The sequence below is a fragment of the Lipomyces tetrasporus genome (genome assembly GCF_029532465.1).
Source record: "Lipomyces tetrasporus strain NRRL Y-64009 chromosome Unknown POJ06scaffold_2, whole genome shotgun sequence".
Classification (NCBI taxonomy): Eukaryota; Fungi; Ascomycota; class Lipomycetes; order Lipomycetales; family Lipomycetaceae; genus Lipomyces; species Lipomyces tetrasporus.
The window spans coordinates 1,355,579-1,371,244 of record NW_026611597.1 but is presented as its reverse complement, the minus strand read 5'-3'; the positions used below and the strand labels follow the sequence as shown (position 1 = coordinate 1,371,244).

General features: G+C 51.4%; 7 protein-coding genes across 7 annotated transcripts; 2 read left to right on the top strand and 5 right to left on the bottom strand.

The window, feature by feature from the left end:
* The first annotated feature begins 96 nt into the window (after nt 1-96).
* POJ06DRAFT_59213 (uncharacterized protein) lies at nt 97-2,630 on the top strand. The gene is made up of 4 exons (XM_056191246.1): nt 97-470; nt 540-650; nt 705-794; nt 842-2,630. The coding sequence occupies exons 2-4, from the start codon at nt 584-586 to the stop codon at nt 2,482-2,484; spliced, it is 1,800 nt and encodes a 599-aa protein (XP_056046377.1). The 5' UTR covers nt 97-470; nt 540-583; the 3' UTR covers nt 2,485-2,630.
* POJ06DRAFT_59142 (Metallo-dependent phosphatase-like protein) lies at nt 2,631-4,131 on the bottom strand. Its single transcript, XM_056191245.1, has 4 exons — nt 3,857-4,131; nt 3,669-3,792; nt 3,526-3,616; nt 2,631-3,465 (listed from the first exon to the last, which is right to left on the bottom strand). The coding sequence occupies exons 1-4, from the start codon at nt 3,871-3,873 to the stop codon at nt 2,777-2,779; spliced, it is 921 nt and encodes a 306-aa protein (XP_056046376.1). The 5' UTR covers nt 3,874-4,131; the 3' UTR covers nt 2,631-2,776.
* Nucleotides 4,132-6,162, bottom strand: POJ06DRAFT_59141 (auxin efflux carrier). Its single transcript, XM_056191244.1, has one exon. The coding sequence runs from the start codon at nt 5,885-5,887 to the stop codon at nt 4,391-4,393; it is 1,497 nt and encodes a 498-aa protein (XP_056046375.1). The 5' UTR covers nt 5,888-6,162; the 3' UTR covers nt 4,132-4,390.
* A 719-nt stretch (nt 6,163-6,881) lies between these two features.
* POJ06DRAFT_246073 (uncharacterized protein) lies at nt 6,882-9,807 on the bottom strand. Its single transcript, XM_056186735.1, has 3 exons — nt 9,529-9,807; nt 8,914-9,473; nt 6,882-8,867 (listed from the first exon to the last, which is right to left on the bottom strand). The coding sequence occupies exons 1-3, from the start codon at nt 9,746-9,748 to the stop codon at nt 6,960-6,962; spliced, it is 2,688 nt and encodes an 895-aa protein (XP_056046374.1). The 5' UTR covers nt 9,749-9,807; the 3' UTR covers nt 6,882-6,959.
* Nucleotides 9,808-10,331: 524 nt separating this feature from the next.
* POJ06DRAFT_59084 (uncharacterized protein) lies at nt 10,332-11,287 on the bottom strand. Its single transcript, XM_056191242.1, has one exon. The coding sequence runs from the start codon at nt 11,021-11,023 to the stop codon at nt 10,403-10,405; it is 621 nt and encodes a 206-aa protein (XP_056046373.1). The 5' UTR covers nt 11,024-11,287; the 3' UTR covers nt 10,332-10,402.
* Nucleotides 11,271-13,287, bottom strand: POJ06DRAFT_59087 (pyridoxal phosphate-dependent transferase). Its single transcript, XM_056191243.1, has 4 exons — nt 13,108-13,287; nt 12,442-13,036; nt 11,337-12,372; nt 11,271-11,277 (listed from the first exon to the last, which is right to left on the bottom strand). The coding sequence occupies exons 1-3, from the start codon at nt 13,190-13,192 to the stop codon at nt 11,670-11,672; spliced, it is 1,383 nt and encodes a 460-aa protein (XP_056046372.1). The 5' UTR covers nt 13,193-13,287; the 3' UTR covers nt 11,271-11,277; nt 11,337-11,669.
* A 497-nt stretch (nt 13,288-13,784) lies between these two features.
* On the top strand, nt 13,785-15,463 carry POJ06DRAFT_59046 (uncharacterized protein). The gene is made up of 4 exons (XM_056191241.1): nt 13,785-14,245; nt 14,305-14,726; nt 14,859-15,028; nt 15,108-15,463. Exons 1-4 carry the CDS (start codon nt 13,915-13,917, stop codon nt 15,418-15,420), a joined length of 1,236 nt encoding a protein of 411 aa, XP_056046371.1. The 5' UTR covers nt 13,785-13,914; the 3' UTR covers nt 15,421-15,463.
* Nucleotides 15,464-15,666: the final 203 nt, after the last annotated feature.

Sequence of the window (15,666 nt, the reverse complement as noted above, 5' to 3'; positions counted from 1 at the left end):
AGCCGCGTTGGGACGGTTCATGCGCAGCCAAGGCACCGCTATTGGTATTGAGGCGCAAACGCGCCAATGTCTAGAAACCGCAAACTCCCAACGACATCTTAGATCAAGCTTGATACAATTCAATTATAGGCCGCTTGCCAACCAATTGGGCAAGACAGAAGTCATTTGATCCGGCAGCCTAGTTCTGCAATTATCTAGTTGCCCCGTTCCATAAAGTGTTTGTCATGGCAGAACCGATTTCGCCAGTGTTCCAGTTCTCGACTCTGCCGGCACCAACAAGCGGGCAGTCAATGCCGCCGCCGTCTACTCCACCCCAGATTCCCTCTACACCAGGTCTCATGCAACAAAGTGCGGGCACGGTGTTCGGAACCCCTCCGACGGCTCCCAATTCGTCGTTTACACTCTCACCATCCGCGAGCTTTGTGGACGGTGCAGCCGGTGTTGCTGGCCCGCCTAAGGCGTTGGCTGTCGTACGTACGTACATCAAACGTCAGGCCGGTGCCTTTAGATCTGACCGAATTAACGCATACGTTATCCAGCCGATCCAACGTACCCGCCTTGCGCTGCAAATGCTTCGGTTACAATGTGTCCGGAAGATCGCAAGATCTATATCTTTGGTGGCTTTGACTTCACAATGAGTACCGATGAACGTATGATCCCCCGAATGTACCCACTCTGAGCATTCAAGAGGCTAACGTCGATAGTATTCAATTCGGTGATGCTTATTGACACGAATACATACAAAGCTACGTCGATTAAAGAACCATCGGGCACTATTCCGAGTGGCCGCCACGGTGAGTTGGTGAAATAAAGAAAGGAAACTCGTACTGACGTAAGCAAGGGCACACGGCGACATACTGGAAAGACGGCAAACTTATAATATTTGGCGGCGAGAATGAACGGGGGGTATTTCTCAACGATTTATACGTATTCGATTTACGGACACTAACGTGGTCGTCGCCAACAACGTACGGGCGAAAGCCGATCGGCCGGAGTCGGCACGCTGCCTGTCTCTCGGAATGTGGTAAGCGGCTATATTTTTGCGGTGGATTTCGGCAGCACACAGTAATGTCAGACATTTTCTGCTTGGATCTCGAGACTATGACGTGGTCGGATTCGCGGCATTTTGTTGCACGCTACGATCATGTTGCGACAGTGCATAACGAGAAGGTTTGGATTTTCGGTGGGTTGACGCAAGATATGGGCCGTCCGTCTGAAGTAATCTGGTTTGATTTACGTACGTCTGCGGTTGCCAGTCTACGTTTCGATGAAGGGATAAATGAAGGCGATGATGAAGACGTGTTAAGGATAGGAAACGGACGGAGTCGACGGGGCACCCCGAATCCAGACAAGCGTGCAGGCACGCATTTCTACGCTTTCTGCGGCTCGACTGTTATCGACTTTATGACACACGGACCCGCGATCCACAATACCGAAACGTCTATCACCAGCTTTGATCTTACCGAGCAGAGGTGGCGAACACTTGCTGATTCTACTTGCGACATTTTCTCGGGCAACGCGTGGGCATACGTTGCGCTGTCTGGAACCACAGCTTTCCTACTCGGATCAGCCCTATATCCAGAATCTCAGTATGGAATTGAGCATGAAGTCATCTGCCGGATCCTACCGATCGATCTCAAGTACTACGGTGCGGCGCCTAAGCAGAGCTTGCAGCCACCGACTGTACCACAGCCCGAATCTCTCAACGCAGATATATCGGCTCTTTTTGATGACCCCGAAACGTCGGATTTTGTTATTACGGCCATCCCAGACGGCCACGATGGTCCTGGACCCACAAGCGTGGCCGGAGCCGACAGTGCTGGGGACACGACGCAGCCGATTCCGGTGTCGGACCCGATATATGTGCACGCCCTGATTCTGCAGGCGCGGTGGCCGCATTTCAAAAGGTTGACAAACTCGCGGATGCGAGAATATCACCGGAAGCGGATGCATATACCCGAAAAGTGCTCGACTGTACGGGCGCTGTTGTCCTATCTCTACAGCGACACGATCGCAACTACCGTGAGCGTAGTCACCGTCGCGAAGCTGCTTGTGCTGAGCAACATGTACGCCCTGCCCCGACTGCGGGATCTGTGCATTTCGCGAATTCAGGATGGATTTGACGTTGCGAATGCGCCGACGATATGGGAGTGCGCCAAGATCGCGCAGGAGGATGTCTTGCGCACGTCAGCCGCGCGGTTCTGTTTAAGGCATTGGGGACGGGTCGTGCGGACCAAGGCGTTCAGGGGGCTCTCCAAGGTTGCGATGTTGGAAATATGCGAGGAAGTGGATTTAGAAGGACAAGTCGTGATGGGGTGGGATAGCCACGACCGCCGGCACGGTAGTCGTTCGACGGCGAGCGCGAATGAAGGCGATACTTCCGGCGCGATGCTAGATGACGCTACCAGTGAGGCTGATATGGCAATGGCCGAAGACGTTGACAGCGACGGCGAGGCCGAGTTTGATGGAGATTCTGCCACGTGACAGACAGTCGGTTAATATTGAAATATCAGCGTGCATCATTTATTATCTGATTCCTGCGACCTAATATGCTCGGATTCAATCATTCCCAGGGTGGTACAATTACTAGCTTCTATCCAATAGCAACCTATACAATAAATAGTCCACTACTACAGTCGAATGCGGATACAACAAATGTTATATTGTACATAGAACGAAACAAGAATTTAAGCAGTCCAAACTCCTTCGCGATATCCCAATAATCAACGGCACAAGTGACTGGGGGTCGCATCTAGCTTGCTGAACGGGGACTCGCTCAGAGGAAGTAATCCGCGACCGGCTTTTTGGCCGGCATTCCCTTTGCATCCTGGGGCGCGGCTTCGAATATGCGGTACTTCCTGCCCAGGTCCTCGTCGATCGTCAAGATCGCGGCAACGTTCCCGCACCGGTAGCAGTAATTCGGTGCCGACCATACCGTCACGATCGCGCCTTCAAACATTTCTTTGTAGCCTTCCATAACCAGCTGGTGCGCGCGCGCAATCAGACTGATATCGTTTGTGTGGTTGAACTCGTGGACTTTGTCGCCCCCAAACAGGTACCCGGCGCCGCGAGGCGATATGCCCCACCCGTCGATGTCGTCCGGGTCGGACCATAGCAGATCGCACATCGCGCCTTCGTGTGGGACTTCCTGTTTGCGGTCAATCAGTCTGATTTGGTCGAGATGCTTGACACTGGGGGACAATCCGCCGTGGACACAGAACACGCCGCCCGGTCCGCCGACTATGGCCCCGAGCGCGAGGTAGTCGAACACGTCGCAGCAGTACCGCCACACGTTGGCTGACCCGTACTTGCGGATGCATTCGTCGTAGAACCCGTACACGGTCGTGATCTGCCGCGACTCGTGATTGCCTCGGATGAGCGTTATTCGGTCGGGATAGCGTACTTTTAGGCAGAGTAGGAGCAGGAATGATTCGAGCGAATAGAATCCGCGGTCGACAAAGTCGCCTGCGCCGGGTTAGTCGTCGTCGTCGTCGTCGTCGACCAAGGCAAAGTAGAGAAACCTACCGAGAAAGAGGTAGTTTGTATCGGGGCATTCGCCGCCCTGCTCGAACAGCGTAATCAAATCGTGGAATTGGCCGTGAATGTCGCCGCATATCTGTCTGGGTCAGTAATCGTCGCACTACCAACATTGATGAAAACCCACGTACCGTCACCGGTGTATCCACAATCTGTACGTTTCGCTCCTCAACGAGCAATTCCTGCGCGCGATGACATAATTCGCGTACCTCTTGCTCAGGCAACGTCTGGCAGTCTCGGAGTTGTTCGATCGCCCTGGGCCAACAGTTAGCCACCAGTCCGCCAGGCAAAATAGACCCGCACACAACAGAAACCGTACCTATCCAAATCGCTCATGCTGCTGCCGTGGTGACGGCTCCGCGACGCCTTACGAGTGTGCTTGACCAGCACACTGATACTTCTGCGATCTCTAACTGGCAACCTTTGGAACTAGCTTTTGCCGGCGAACGTTTCTATTTTGTCGATTACTCGATTGTCGATTAGGTTCTCGAAGCGCCTCTGTGCGCAAGCACGCGCGTGAGGCGGCATCGTGCTCTTTTTCGCACGGGATCCTGAGGGTTAGGGCATATACTGGCGATGAGGTGGTGGTCGGTCGATCTGCTCGGCGCATTAACATATGACGAGTGTATTACGTGAATGTCCCCAATGCCTCTATGAAAACAAAAACAAATATAACCGTGACACAAACGAACGACCTGTACTGTACATATCATGCTCGCAATCCAATCATATCAAAAGAACGAACAAATGCAGAGAACTAACAAAATGAAGCGATGCCAGCAAAAGATTTATTCCCATCTAGATATCCAGTTCGATCCAACCCAACCCAGCCTTGTATGTAACTTGTAACCACTCACATGGACGGGAGACGTCCCGCCCATTCGAGGACCTCGAGACTCATGACGACCATGACCATGGTGACCGGCAGTGTCAAAATGACATATCCCCAAAACAGCACGGCCGCCATCTCTCTCTCGAAGACTTCGTTGATCTGGCAGATCTGGCTCAGCTGGATGGCGGGAGGCGCAGTTGCCAGTAAGAAAAGAACAACTAAGAATATTGGATCGTCGACTATCGAGATGTGCACAAACTTGGCAAATAGTGCTAGGATAGGGAGCAGGACCGCACCAGAGATGAGCATGCGTGCCACGAGAGACGAAGCGACGATTCTTTTGAAATTTGGCGACGCTGGGGCAGCAACGTCATCCGGGTACAAGTTACCACCGAGTACGACGAGGATAAGAGGGATCGAGACCTGGGATGTCTGAGTGATGGCTGAAGTGAACGTGTGATAAATAAAACTCTGCTTATTTTCGAACAGCAGACGCTGGAGCGGAGGTATTGAGGCCACAGTGAGCGCGGATAGCATTGCCCATAGTGGCGGATTCATGTATGAAACCAACCTAACCAGAATTCGCTTGAGCAACTGAACCAAAGAGCTGTTGACGATGCGCTTTACCCCGTCGCGTCTGAGGTTCTTCCGAAACGACCGATTGAAGGACGGCAGCAGGGTATGATCAGGACGGAAGAACACGGAGCCAGTGGGAGAATCCGAGGATTCGGACGACTCACTGGAGTCTATCACGTACTCCTGGGGCATGAGCGGTTTCGAGCTCATGGCAATCGATTCGACCGACCACTCGGGAGTGGCGTTGTGGGACATGTAGAGTGCGGCCTCCTCAGCTTCGTCGGAATCGGAGTCTGTCAAAGCCGACGACTGGGAAGAGTGGACAGAGACGGCGTCAGGGATGCTGTCTTTTGAGAGCAGCGTGTTGTAGCCCCAAGACCACCGCAACATCTGGCCGAGTTGCTGGAAAATGAGCAGGTACAAGATTCCCCTGGATGCGATCATGTCTGAGGTATCGTTGGGCAGCCATTTCAGGGACGGCAGTGTCTGGGCGAGGGCGACCGTTAGCGACACGGGCAGACTGTTGGAGTTAGCGAACACGGCCATGGCAATAACAAAGTTTGATTCGCGGCGGTTGAACCGCTGTATCCGGTTGATTATCACGGCGGACAAGAAGGACACGCCGGTCGTGAGCACGAACAGGACAGGCACAATCGCGAGGTCGACCAGCTTGTCGGCTGTGATTGCGGACGCGAGCTTGACGAAGATCAGGCAGGGCGTGAAGATCATCACGTTGAGTTGCGAGATATGCTTCTGCAGCGACGGATTCAGCAGTCGCACATGTGCGGCCCAGAACCCGAGCACGCACACGAGCACGACCTGCACTACCGCCTGGAAAGTGAGGAACAGGAGCCGTGCGTAGGACGGATGGGAGTGCGCGGCCGCAATGGCGATATAGTCGTCCGAAGCAGAAGGCGGCGGCGGGTGTAATGGCAGCGACATCGACCTGAGCGCGAGACTGCTTGAGTAGTGAGCACAGCGAGCAGTGAGAACGAGCCGTCGCCAGTATTAGCAGTCCTAAGTGTCGTCGCTGAGCACACGAGCAAAACTCGCGACGTCGTGGTCGCTCTTCTAAATACCAAAATCTTCGAGTCGAAGTCGGCGAAGCGGCGGTGTTGCCCTGTGCATTGAGGCGCATTAACTGACCCGCCCCCGCAGACACCCGGGTCAGCATCCGTTTTTGACACGTGCATGGCTCGGCCATCCCTGGACGACGAATCAGTCGTTCCGAGACATCGGGTCAGACTAGTCGATAACCTCAACTCGAGGCAAACGAACCGCTCTAGCTGATCCTCGTCCCCCGCAATCTGGCGATGATGATGATGTAATAATATAATGCAGAAACATCGTCAATGCAAAAACTAAATCTTGCTTAGCAACAGGGCCGCGTAAGATACTGTTCTGGAGTTTTTGGAACCCTCCAGCGGATCTTCAAAGGGCGTTTTTATATTCGGTCCGAGCACGTGCAGATTGGGGTACGTCATCTTCTCATATGGCGTTCATTGCCCACAAAAATGCAAATTGGGCTGGAGATACCCTTTTCTCATTTGGAAGCATACGCGGCACGAATTTTCGGATTCATGACGGTGCCGAACATATACATCATGTTCAACATCATGTATTGACTGTTGTAACCAGACCGAGTGATCAAGGCGCATGTCAAGTCGTGCTCATTAAACTCATGCGGCGTCAGGCGCGTCAAACCTATGTAGATCCGACATTGATGTGGTGTTTGCAGGAGATAACCGGACTTATGACGGTCATATCGGAATATTTCATGTTGACCGGGGAAAACGGGAATTGAATCTTCCTGGGGGTCGGGTACGAAGAATGACTTACGCTAGTCCCATTGAGGAGCGGTGGGTCAAATTTTACCAATGTTTATGGCAAGCTGTAAGTAACTTACATAATAATAATAGAATACGTTGACATATTATCGCGAAAACGTACACGGGCAAATGTTACAAAGTTTTATTACACTACAAAATATAAGTACATGATACATCCCAAACAACTACTTACTCTCGGCCTCCTTCATATCTTCGTCCTTATCATCCTCCTTCTTTGCCTCCCTTTCCTCCGTCGAACTCGACGGCTTCTTCTCCTTCTCCTCGCCCTCTTCTTCTTCTTCGTCGTCGTAGTTCTGGTCCTCCTCGACCTTTCTCTGAGGCCCCTCCTCAACAACTGGCTTTGGCGTCTCAGCTGGTGCGGGCGCAGGTACTGGTGTAGCTGTCGCTGGTGGAGCGGCCACCGCTGCCGGGGCCTGCGCAACGGGAGCTGGTGTCGTCGGCGTCGAGGATGACGTCACCGCAATAGACGCTGGTACTGCCGATGTGCTCGCAGGCGGTGCTGGCGACATCTTCTTTTCGTCCGCCGGCGGTGCTGGCGATGCAGCTAAAGGTGCCACTGGCGAAGGCAAGGGCTTAACCTCCGGCGCATCCGACGGTCCTGTCACGCTAGACAACCAGCTTGACTTGGCCCGCACAGGTGCATCCGAAGGTGCTGTGGCCGGGGATGTTGTAGACGTAAGCGGCGGTATAGTAGCTGAAATTGATGGCAATGGAGACGGCGCCGATGCGGCTGATACGGGCTGTGGAGTGCTCGGCTTGGAAAACTCTGGCTTCGGCCCGTCTCCATACCCCTCCACCGCGGTCGCCGAACCGCGTCCCTCTGTGCCTGACACTTCGGCAAGCGTTGGAGCGCCGTCTCTCGGCGGATTATCGTAAATCGACGAAACGCCCGGAATCTTCTGCTCCGATTGTGCCTGTTGGTTGGACGCCGACACTGGAGGGACAGACTCCGCACGTTTATCTTCCAACGCCTGCTTCTTGTTCTCGCCGCCCTGTTCATCTTCCCATTCCCGATGACGCTTGGTCGACGGCGCCTGTTGCATTGACGATGGCTGCTGCTGTTGTTGCTGCTGCTGGATCTGCGGAAGCTGGTCGTGCTGCTGCTGCTGCTGCACGTCCATCTGTCTGTACGTCGAATGCAGCGGAGGAGGCTGGTATTGCGGCATCGGCTGCTGCTGTGGCATTTGCTGCTGAGTCTGCGGAGGTGGTGGCGGAAGTTGCTGCTGTGCAGGCTGCGTTGGGTGCGGGTACTGCGGCATCAACGGCTGCTGTTGTGGCTGGCCCAGAGGCGGCGGGGCTTGCTGGAGCTGTGGCGGCGGGGCCTGCTGTCCCAACGGACCTTGATGTGCAAGAGGGTTCGGCGGGGCGATTGATGGTCGCCCGGGGCCCGCCGGTCCCGGAGGTCCCTGTTGAGGAGGAGCGGCCTGACCGTTCATCGGAACATTCCAGCGAGGCGTTGGCGGACCAGACGGCGCGGTCTGATATACCTGTGGATCGTGCGGACGCGGTGCCGGTGGCTGAGCCTGTTGCTGCGCTCCGTTGGTTTGCTGTGCCTGCGGGTTCCGGAGCTGTTCGAGACGTGCCTGGATGTGCGTATTGGTCGGGTCGAGTTCAGCAGCTCTTTGATACGCGTCGAGCGCATCCGACAGCTGGTTGTTGCAGGATTCGTATAGCGTACCTAGGTCGTACCACACCTCCGAGATGTAAGGATTGAGACGGATCGCACGCGAGTAAGCATCTAGAGCGTCCCGGTATTGGTTTATCTGATAGTAGAGCACGCCAATAGAACACCAGAATGTCGGATTTCGACCCTCGCGGTATACTGCCTGTTGGTACGCCTCGTACGCCTTGTTGTACTTTTGTTGCGCCATGTAACAGCGTCCAAGCAAGTACCAGCTCTGCGCGTCCTGACCATCTGCCTCTAACGACTTGGTAAGATACGTGATGGCAAGATCCTGGTTCGCAAAGGAAGAATTCTGTTGGTGATACAGCCACCCGAGCTGCTGCAGGACTTTTGCATGGTTCGGGTCATCCAACAGCACTCGCTCATAAGCCTCTTTTGCAGATTTATACTACTTCCGTCAGTACCAATTTAAATAACAACAGCAGATAGCTTACATCCTTGCGCTGCTCGTAGACGTGGCCAATCTGGAACCATATGTCGATTTCCGTTAGCGGACGTGGCGGATTGTGCAAAATGTACTTGAAGCACTGCAGGCTGAGGTCGTGCTTCATCTGCTGCTTGTATATGATACCCAAACGGAAATAAATTTCGTTTGCCTTTTCGAACTTGGGATCCATCTCCATGACCTGGGTGAAGGCCTCTTCGGCATACTCGAGCGAGCCGTAGCGGTCGTAGAGAATGCCGATACCGTACCAGAGCTTGGGCTCCTTCGGATCGCGCAGGTGGTAGAGCGCCTGCTGGTAAGCCGAATACGCCTTCTGAAGATCGTCCATCATTAAATAGCAGTGACCGAGTGCACCCCAAGTCTCGCCGGACTCTTGTGAGAACGTGAGGATAGACTGGTAATATTCGACGGCACGTGCAAACTGCTCTTTCTGTCGTAGAATGTTGGCGATCGCGCTCATTGCGGGGATGGAGTACGGATTGTGGCGCAGGACGGCCTCGTAGGCGTGCATTGCGCGGTCGTGGTCGCCCATCATGTCGGCGATGTTGCCTGTTCCAGTTAGCATTCATACATCAGCTCGAGCAATCGATTCCGAAGATCGCACCAATAGACATCCACGCCTGCTCGTTGACTGCCTGGAGCTTCTGATAGGCGGTCACTGGGCCCTGCTGCTGGCCATTCTGCTGGTTGGGCGGGACAGGTACCGGCACAGGCACGGGCACGCCGGCCACGCCTGCAACAGGCTGGCCCGGGGCTTGTTGCGGCTGGGGCGCAGGCTGCTGACCAGCTGGCGGCGGCGGCGGCTGGAGTTGGATTGGAGGCATTATTATCGAGAGCGTTCGCGAAGCGCGGGGAATGTAAGTAAGTGTTTTGTGATGCTGAGTGGGTCGGAAGGGCAGGAGGGGAAGACTTGGAAATTCGGTTTTAGCAAGGTGCAGCGGGTGGCCCGTGCGCCCTTCGTGTCACCCGCTTCTGATATTAAGATGATACCTGTAAGTAGCGGGTCTCGTACCAGAGTCCCATCCGGTCAGGGTTCGGTGCGGCGTCGTGTGTCAGCAACAAAACGTCATGGCCACGCCAGCAATATCAACTTTCCTCGCAAGATGGACACATGAATGCAGATCACGCTTAACAACCAACCAACCGAACGCAATGCAATGCATGGTCCAAGCTTCAGTATGACAGTATGGCTGTTTAGTGTTTCGAGTCTACAACAAATTCACCACAGTTTACTAAATGGATTGGATTATATCTAGGCACATATGAACATCGACCTCATCTGCTGTACAGTTTCCAAACGATCGCAACAGAAATAGCAACACGATATTCGAAGTAGTTACTTATGAACTAAATTTGCTCTTCGAGGTCTCTCCACAGTTCAGTCTCGCGAGACCGATTATAGGATTCCTTGGGTGATGGAAAGAAATGGCGCCTCTGTCAATATATAGCCCGTTCTGCCCTTCGAAAAACCGCCGGTCCTATAGCTGCTTTCGCGAGAATTTGTCAGCATCTTTGGGTACAATCGCAAGCGGTGTATATGCCACAAATCTACGTCCGTAACTGAACATGAATAGGCTGGCATCTCGAAGGTGCCCTGTGCCCACAACTAGGCCCGGGTTATAAGTCATAACTTTAATACAATTCAGCGGACGCGCGAGTTCGTGAACGAGGCATATGACTCCGAGTTTGCTGGTGGAATAGGCTCGGTACCCGGCTCTGGCAGTGTTTGGATCGTCTAGGCCCTTGCCAGGGTTCAACGCCTGATCGAGGTTGCCTTCCGGCGATAATGGGGCAGGGGTTGTACCGAACGTGTGCTTAAAGTCACCAAACTGAACGCCATTGTCCACAATGATTATGCGACCTGGAGACTGGAGCTTCGGCAAGACTTTGCTGATGAGCACATAGTAAGCGACAACATTGACCCCAAATGTCATCGTCGACGCCGTCCGCTGTGTACTGGGTGCGACTTGTGAACTGCAGGCCAGCGTTGCCGATGAATATCCGGAATGGAGGGAGCTTTCTAGAATCGAGCTGGAAGATGAACTGCCTTGTTGCAATGACGTCGTTAACAACTCAAAGTTAATGAATCGCAGAGACATTATTGTTCACCGATACTGACCGGAGCTCCTCGACGAGTTTCTCACCTGTAGACTCGCCACGGACAAACACGAAGAGGTGGTACAGTTGGATAATGTCTGAGGATGTATTCAGCTACGTGACGACCAAGGCCACGGGTCGCGCCAGTCATGAGAATTGTAGCTGTAGGAGGCATTGCGGTAACATAAATGAGTTAACGCGATGGTCGAAGACAAATATATGGATCGGTGCCACGCTGAGTTGTCAATTTGTTTCGCTAGGGTTCATTAGTTTGCGTCGCATATCGTTTGTTTCCATAGTTTTCTGCCTACTGACCTGTCCTGTAATATTATGGAGATAACGTTATATCCGACATTGCCCATGCCCAATTCAGCCCCCACGCCTATCCAGTACTAAAGGTTCTTAGCTCACTGGTTGCCCAACAGATGAAGAAGGTGTGGAAACGCAGAGGCTTGTGGCTTGCGACAGGAAGCAAAAACATCCAGACGTTCTGGCTGTCAAAAATTACGCCCCGTATACAATGTATTAAACCCGCTCCTTAACGTATCCCAAAGCGGGATAACTAGCCATCGCAGTCACACACCACTTGTTAACACTGACAAGCGTAGATCGCTGAGCGGTTGTTCCACTCAACCGGACCTGTCAGTTTCAGAGCTCACTTGGATCTCTCAATATCCTCTTCAATTCCGTCATATCCAATGAATCGACTTTTTGGCCCTTATTAATCTTGATTGCCTCACACAACCCCTTCAAGAGCTCACCACCCCACTCAATATCGCTCACCTCCAGATACACCTGACCGCTAAATCTGGCCCACAGCTGTCCTCCGTAAAAGAAAACAGGCAAGAACGTATGAAACTCGTCTAGCATTGTCTTCTCCATCCACCTGCACATCGTGCTCACTTGATTGGTAACTATATCCGCATCCGTATTTGTGCCGATGGCTAGTGGCAGACGCACATTCGCGAGTGCGCAGTTTCGCAGTTCATCATCAGATGATGAGGCATCTGTAGCCATGACTTCTGTGCCAAGTATACGGGCCACGGCGTTGGTTCCCTTCGTGACAACAGATCGTATATATTGCACTATTTTGTCTTCTCCACCGCATATTTCACGGCGGAAGGCTAAGGCAGTAGGAATACACGTGTAAGGTGTTGAATCGGCTGTGGCGACGAATTCAAAAAGGGTTTCGAACTGTGTCTTACCAGTACCGGAAGCAGGAAGAGGGTTCCGCATGTTCGAATTTGCAGCTGGCTGGAAGCCATGCGAAGTTGGATACGTGGTTCGAATAAGCTCCTGGTTCCGGACTGGAACGTGAAAGACAGCACTGCCACGAGGCGTAAACAGCCATCTTAAGTTGCACTAAAGTCAGCCTTGACCTGAAAGTCATTAATGGACATAGTACTGCTACCAGACATACTTGTGACAATTACTTGTGAAAAAGTCTGCATCCAATTGCTTCAGGTCTAAGGCAATATGTCCAATGCCGTGTGCGCCGTCAATAAGACTTAGCACGCCTTCATCTTTGCAAGCCTGTACTAGCATTTCGAATGGAAAACGCACACCCGGTACACTGACAATCGTGTCAATGACGGCTACCTTTGGCGTAAGTCCTTCTCTCTTGGTCTCCTTGACAAGGTCCTTGAATTTCTGCACAATAGTGCTATGCGAATCGACCATGAATTGATATTCGACCTTTCGAAACGTTGCAGGCGTTGTCTCACAGACACTCAATATAGTCTTCTCACATGCAGCGTAAATAGTATCAAAGTATATAATCACATCCGAAGGTCCGTAGACCAAATTTCGAAGAACGGTGTTGACTCCCGTTGTCGCGTTAGTGACAAAAACACATTCATTAGTGGGAACATGAAGTATTTCCGCAACAGCGGCACGAGACCTGTCAAGTAATTCAGGGAATGTGTAGCGTATGTACTTGTCTGGCTGAGCTTCGGCCGCATCTTGCTGCTGACGCAAGTGATCGCGAACAACAGCGGGATAAGTTCCAAACGATCCTGTCACCAAAAAGTTAGCCGACTTAGGCGATCAACAATAGAGACCAAGAGAAGGATGTGAACCGACTGACCATGATTCAGATTAGTATACCTGGAGTCGAACAGGAAAAATTGCCGCAGGTCATGCCCGAATGGCGTTAAAAGATCCGACGACATCGCTCATAAGGGATCGAGAGAAGAAGATGACGAGGAGAAAGTGAGGTGATTTATAGCAGAAGTCTAAGGGGGGACGACAGAATTGTGAGTCAACTTTCAAATTAGTCAAACGCCGTGGCATTTTCCTCGAGGATCTAAGAGTCAACTCAGGGGCCGAGACACCCCCCCTGGAATTAGAGATGGGTAAACTAAAGTCAACTTAACTTACAGTGCTAAGTTCAGTTAAGTTTAAGTCGAGACCATAGGAAAATTTAAGTCGACTTAACACATTTTGAGTTTGAGTTAACTCGGTTGACGCGACAAATCTACATGGTACTTTACAGACCGAGCAGTTCCAGCACAGGCACACGAGCATGATTCTCGTATTTATCACGCGCCAAATTTAAAATCTTGAGTTACGTTAAGTCGACTTAACTCCGACTTACTCAAAGTTGCAAGTTGAGTTAAGTTTGGTAGCCGAACCCAAGGAGAAGTGAAGTTTAGTTCAAGTTAAGTCAACTTAAGTTGACTTCAACTTAAAGTTACCCATCTCTACCTGGAATCGTAACCCTGACCCGTTCTCACGTTGGTACGTTATCTCAATGCAAGTCATGCAGAAATCTATTATATATGCAAGCGGGCCCGATGACAATAAGCTAATCCTTATCATCAGCAGGGACCACCACATTCGCGTATTTCACGCAGTTCGTCAATTGTCAGTGGAATAATCCGAAATCCTGACAATGGAAGTATTAGACGTACCGCTGCCGTCTGCACCGGTCTCACAGCTCGCAGATAATGCTGTCATCCAACCGCCGCTCTCTCGCCGTGGACACGGTCCGGGCCTTATTATTATCATCTCAGAAGCTCAGTGTGATATTCCATGCAAAGATACGCTTGAACCGCATCCTTTGCAAAAATGGGCCGAAGAAGGATTCGCCGCTGTTCGAGTGAGCTTTCATCCTAAGATGCCGTCGCTTACAAGTTGGAATATTGGCCTGGCACTGAACCAAGGTATCAGTGCGCTCAAATCCCTACCAGAGTGCGATGATAAGGATCGGTTTGCAGTTTTGAGTAAGCTCCCATCAAGTCTTCTCTCCATCTTTCAACGGAGATACTAAAGTTCGATTTAGTATATGGATCAAAGTCTGACTTTGAGATATCGTTTGCTGATGACCTGAGGAATGAAATGGCGAGTAATCATGATATCCTTACATATGTTGCGTACGACGATTGGGAAATCAACTCCAAACCGGGCCAACTCCACCTTGCTGGCAGGAGCACTTCTTCAAATAGTGGAAATCTAACCCGATATGTATATCCGGAATCTGCATCGGCGGGTTTTATCTTGCCAGGCCATGATGATTTCAATCCCTCATCAGCGTCTTTAGCCCATACTCGGACGCTCACGCATCTGAAAAAGCATCTTCACGGTCCCTACTTTGACTTAGAAGCAATCTGGGACGAACACACATACTTTGAATTCGAGACGCGGTCGGTCCCTAGCACAATGGGAACAATGGTCCAGGAACCATACGTGAACCATATTCCTACGGTAGGTGAATTTTTTTTCAAGCTCGCGATAAGCTGGTCCCAAAACTTGAACTACATAACTTGACGTTCCCTCAGATCCTGTCTCTCACAGTGCCTTTTATGCCTTGACATTAAAATACTAACCCGTGGACAGTTGACTGGTGGTATAGGCCGCAGTAAGCTTGCTCAATTCTATAAAGATCATTTCGTGTTCAGCAATCCAGATGATACTGCGTTGGAACTTGTAAGTCGCACGGTCGGTATTGATCGTGTTATAGATGAGTTCATATTCAGTTTCACTCACACTAAGATGATCGATTGGCTGTGAGTTGTCTCAATCCGTCATTGACATGACAATTATTGACCTTTTTTTTGGTGCTAAGTTAACATTAATTTCATGCAGGATTCCGGGAATCCCCCCAACTGGAAAACACCTTCGGATTCCATTTACAGCCATTGTGAATATTCGCGGCGATAGACTTTACCATGAACATATTTCATGGGATCAGGCGACTGTACTAGTTCAGCTTGGGCTAATGCCTGAATACCTCCCGTTCCCATATCCCTTACCAACAGGTAAGCTGCCATCGCCAGGGAAGCGGTTTGAGTATCGTGTTCCTGCCGCCGGGGTCGAGACAGCTATGAAGCTTGCAGATGAAAGCTCAATGCCCTCAAACCTAATGCTCGAGTTCCAAATAAGAGAAGTTAATGAATGATTTGTGTTGGGATTTTTGAAGGAGCAGTCTCCTCTGGCGGTATGCTTATACAACCACTTGTCAGCGTCCCAAGAACTCGTACTTGTTAAACTAGCAATTCTATCCTCGACATTTTATATATAAATAATGTGCTGTGTATTATGCATGACTTATTCCGCACAACTAGGAAACGGCAACTACTACAGACAACCTCGCTATCATAGAACTCAAGGCCGATGAAGTTGCGCTGACGAGCTCCAATTTCAA

Excerpts from the sequence above, each read along its gene's own strand:
- POJ06DRAFT_59213 (XM_056191246.1), top strand. The coding sequence starts at position 584 with ATGTGTCCGGAAGATCGCAAGATCTATATCTTTGGTGGCTTTGACTTC. Across the intron at positions 651-704 it reads CACAATGAGTACCGATGAAC|TATTCAATTCGGTGATGCTT; the intron begins GTATGATCCCCC and ends TAACGTCGATAG. Across the intron at positions 795-841 it reads TATTCCGAGTGGCCGCCACG|GGCACACGGCGACATACTGG; the intron begins GTGAGTTGGTGA and ends GACGTAAGCAAG.
- POJ06DRAFT_59142 (XM_056191245.1), bottom strand. Across the intron at positions 3,617-3,668 it reads TTGTGGATACACCGGTGACG|ATATGCGGCGACATTCACGG; the intron begins GTACGTGGGTTT and ends TGACCCAGACAG. Across the intron at positions 3,466-3,525 it reads TACAAACTACCTCTTTCTCG|GCGACTTTGTCGACCGCGGA; the intron begins GTAGGTTTCTCT and ends AACCCGGCGCAG.
- POJ06DRAFT_59141 (XM_056191244.1), bottom strand. The coding sequence starts at position 5,887 with ATGTCGCTGCCATTACACCCGCCGCCGCCTTCTGCTTCGGACGACTAT.
- POJ06DRAFT_246073 (XM_056186735.1), bottom strand. The coding sequence starts at position 9,748 with ATGCCTCCAATCCAACTCCAGCCGCCGCCGCCGCCAGCTGGTCAGCAG. Across the intron at positions 9,474-9,528 it reads GCAGGCGTGGATGTCTATTG|GCAACATCGCCGACATGATG; the intron begins GTGCGATCTTCG and ends TAACTGGAACAG. Across the intron at positions 8,868-8,913 it reads TCTACGAGCAGCGCAAGGAT|TATAAATCTGCAAAAGAGGC; the intron begins GTAAGCTATCTG and ends TGACGGAAGTAG.
- POJ06DRAFT_59084 (XM_056191242.1), bottom strand. The coding sequence starts at position 11,023 with ATGTCTCTGCGATTCATTAACTTTGAGTTGTTAACGACGTCATTGCAA.
- POJ06DRAFT_59087 (XM_056191243.1), bottom strand. The coding sequence starts at position 13,192 with ATGTCGTCGGATCTTTTAACGCCATTCGGGCATGACCTGCGGCAATTT. Across the intron at positions 13,037-13,107 it reads GTATACTAATCTGAATCATG|GATCGTTTGGAACTTATCCC; the intron begins GTCAGTCGGTTC and ends TTTTGGTGACAG. Across the intron at positions 12,373-12,441 it reads TTCACAAGTAATTGTCACAA|ATGGCTGTTTACGCCTCGTG; the intron begins GTATGTCTGGTA and ends GTGCAACTTAAG.
- POJ06DRAFT_59046 (XM_056191241.1), top strand. The coding sequence starts at position 13,915 with ATGGAAGTATTAGACGTACCGCTGCCGTCTGCACCGGTCTCACAGCTC. Across the intron at positions 14,727-14,858 it reads ACGTGAACCATATTCCTACG|TTGACTGGTGGTATAGGCCG; the intron begins GTAGGTGAATTT and ends ACCCGTGGACAG. Across the intron at positions 15,029-15,107 it reads ACTAAGATGATCGATTGGCT|GATTCCGGGAATCCCCCCAA; the intron begins GTGAGTTGTCTC and ends AATTTCATGCAG.